Here is a 3007-nt window from a genome sequence, read left to right as displayed (position 1 = left end):
TGTGGTAATTTTTTAATAAAAACAGATCCAACAACAAATTTCTGTGAACATTGAAAGTAAGTCTAGTTTTGCTTTCGGTATTGAAACTGAGGAATTTACACAGTAATATCTTCCACCAACTGTTGGAGATGATTGTTATTTTGCCCAAAACACTAACTTGTATTAATAATGAATAACCTTTAATAATATTTTATAAGTTTTATCTAATATAGGAAGAGTCCATCAGCACCTAAAGTGACCCCAAGGATTATTAGAAATCTGGCTCTTGGAGCTTTGTGTAACTTTATTTAAGCATTTATAAATGTGATCTTGGATCAAGTTATTTTAAAAAATAAAAGATTAATTATATTAAGTGTACTTAGGTTTTAGCATTGCGTAATTACTTTGATTTAAGACCTATCTTTCCAATCATTAATTTCTTAAGGCTCATCAAACTCCCGGTGCTAAAATTTGATGAGTTTTCTGGTTTTTAATTAATTACATTAAGAATTTAGTTTGTAAACCAAAGGATAGAAATACAATAATATGCCATTAATAATTTTATTTTACTGCAAAAATCCTAGCTATGATAGTAGCTGGTTTCATTTGATGATACCTGCGTTCCCATGAGTTCATGCCAAGATCATTAAGCAGCAGTCGGCAAAAGTAGAAAGGAGCTTTTGGTTCCTGGCGGGAGGGTTTCCTCTGGCAGGCAGCCCGAAAGCTTACATCAGCATCCCACTTCCTAACTTGCTCCTCCTCCTGTTGAGTCTGACGGAGAATGGCCTCCAGTATGGCGTTTTCCTGTTCCAAGTTCATGCCATGAGGAGATGGAGCTGGCTGATTCAGCCTGAGCTGGGGTTGAGAGAGGCATTCTGGGCTGCTGTGACTGAGGTCCTCCAAAAGCTTATCCAAAACATCAATCTCATCATCTTCACAGCAGCTCGAGAGGGAGGTTGAAAAATTACTTTTGAATTGTTCTTTTATTGGGGAGGAGGGAGATTTTCTGCCATGTGTGCTAGAAGTTGGTAAAAGAGGGTCGTCAACTGAAGGAAAGACCCCCACATCATCAGAATCATCCTGCGTGGTGCGATATAAGATGGTGCCATCCCAAGAGTATTTCCCAGAGATATCTCTGACAATGACCCGAACTTGTGAGGAAGGGTGAGGGAGCTGACCAACAGTGGGTGTCTCTGCAGGGATTTGAAGGTAGGACACCAAAGTGCTGTCATTGAAGACAAACAGCTGCAGGTTGGGGCTTTTGAAGACCTCAGAGGACAGCTCAGACGACTCCACGTAAGGGTTGTCGTGATTTTCACTCACAAGACTGTGTAGGAGAGCGGGGCCGCCGCTCAGAGGATGATGGCCAAGATGGTTCACCAGGTGAGTCATGACCATCCGTGCTGTCAGAGGTATCAGCTCCAWGTTCCGACGACGCTTTTCTGGTTGCAGCACAAAGAAAAGAGGATTTAAATACTGCACTGCCAAAATCTCTTTAGATGAGTTTAAAAGACAGGAGTACATAGAACCTTTTATACCGTACTCAGTACAAAATTTGGTAACCATTTTGAAAAGCCCCACATTTGCGTGTAGACATGCTATGATCTCTATTAGCAATTTTTAGACAAAGCTAAATCTCATTCGTAAATACTAAAGGGGTACTTCATTTATTTTTCACAATAGCTTGCCTAGCACACCTCTAAGTAGGTAGCATCTAATCATAAGAGACAACTTTGAATAGCCCATTGAGTCTTCTTACAATAGACAAGCACCGAGACTGGCCAAGTGCTAATGAGAACAACCATCTTTACAGGCCGATGAATAGAACTCTGCTCTGTGGATTTCATTTATGTAAATGCACAGGTTTTCACTCCCATGTGAAAGRCATGCATTGCTTTATTCTGCAGGGATGTGGGGAAAGACAAGAAGATGCACTTCTGCATTGTGACAGTGCTATCAATACCATCATCCCCCATCAAAGTGGAGAAAGCTCTTTAGAGAGCAGGCCAAGCTGCATTAGAGATGTGCTGGCCCTTTGATGTGACTTGATCAATATGATGTGAGGGCATGAATGTAACTAGGCCGGCACTCTTTGGTTTGCCCTTTTGATAGTGTTTTGTTATTTCTACCAAGACTCTGTGTTGCAGTGTTCAAAAAAAGAAAAGAAAAAAAAAACAGATGTAGCAACATTTTTGTTTCAGTAGATATTTATACTCTGTGATTCAGCTTTGAYGACTTTTTAGAAGTTGAGGACATAAGGTACACAAGGTAGAGAAGGGAATATATTGCCTAATGGAATCACAAGGTCATAAAAAGAAAAAAAAATCAACATTTTTATCTAAACTCCATAATGGGTCTTCTCTTTACGACTGAGCACTAATGCAAAAATTCCATTCCCATGATGGTTGATTTTCTTTTCAAACTTTTAATAAGATATTGACATCTAATGGAGAGGCTTCAAATGGATGGGTTACTTAAAGTTCGCTTTTACCTGTAGCCCTTTTTTTAATCCATGGTGGAGTGGGTGGGGGGATGTTAGGGGACAGGGGAAAGAACAGACATAATCATCTGCTTCCAATATAACAAAGCGAAAAAAAACAGAAAAAAAATCTAATTTTAACTCTCTCAAGAATGTTTTTTTTACATACCAACACACAATCATGCTAATTAAATATCAAACAAAAGTCTTAATTTTGTTAGTTGAGCAACACGATCGTATAGAAAGCAGGTAGCAAATAAGTTCAGATAAAGCACTCTTGAAATGCTTACCCTCTGCTACTGTGAGAAGGTTGCCAAAGTCTGCTGTGTTCGTTTGTGATGGCGGTGGATCAAAACTCTTAACCTGCCCTAACATGAGGTCATAGTCACTGGACAAGTCTGACAAACTGAGAAGATAGTGGCTCTGTTGGGTGTGCAGATTGGAGCCAGACACACAGCAGTGCAGCACCTGAATGGCAGAAGAAACAAGAGTGTTGAAGTGTGTGTGTGTGTGTGTGTGTGTGTGTGTGTGTGTGTGTGTGTGTGTGTG

At 39.9% G+C, this 3007-nt stretch overlaps 1 protein-coding gene across 1 annotated transcript in view; it reads right to left on the bottom strand.

The window, feature by feature from the left end:
• ralgapa2 (Ral GTPase activating protein catalytic subunit alpha 2) overlaps nt 1-3007 on the bottom strand; it is a gene marked incomplete at its 3' end in the record, with an annotated part of 79826 nt that overhangs the window by 31697 nt on the left and 45122 nt on the right. Inside the window, 2 exon segments of the mRNA XM_014010883.1 lie at nt 596-1421; nt 2749-2926. Of these exon segments, the coding sequence (XP_013866337.1) occupies nt 596-1421; nt 2749-2926 (1004 nt within the window).

This window comes from Austrofundulus limnaeus, unplaced genomic scaffold, assembly GCF_001266775.1.
Source record: "Austrofundulus limnaeus strain Quisiro unplaced genomic scaffold, Austrofundulus_limnaeus-1.0 Scaffold2, whole genome shotgun sequence".
Classification (NCBI taxonomy): domain Eukaryota; kingdom Metazoa; phylum Chordata; class Actinopteri; order Cyprinodontiformes; family Rivulidae; genus Austrofundulus; species Austrofundulus limnaeus.
This window is presented reverse-complemented; position numbering and strand designations above follow the sequence as displayed.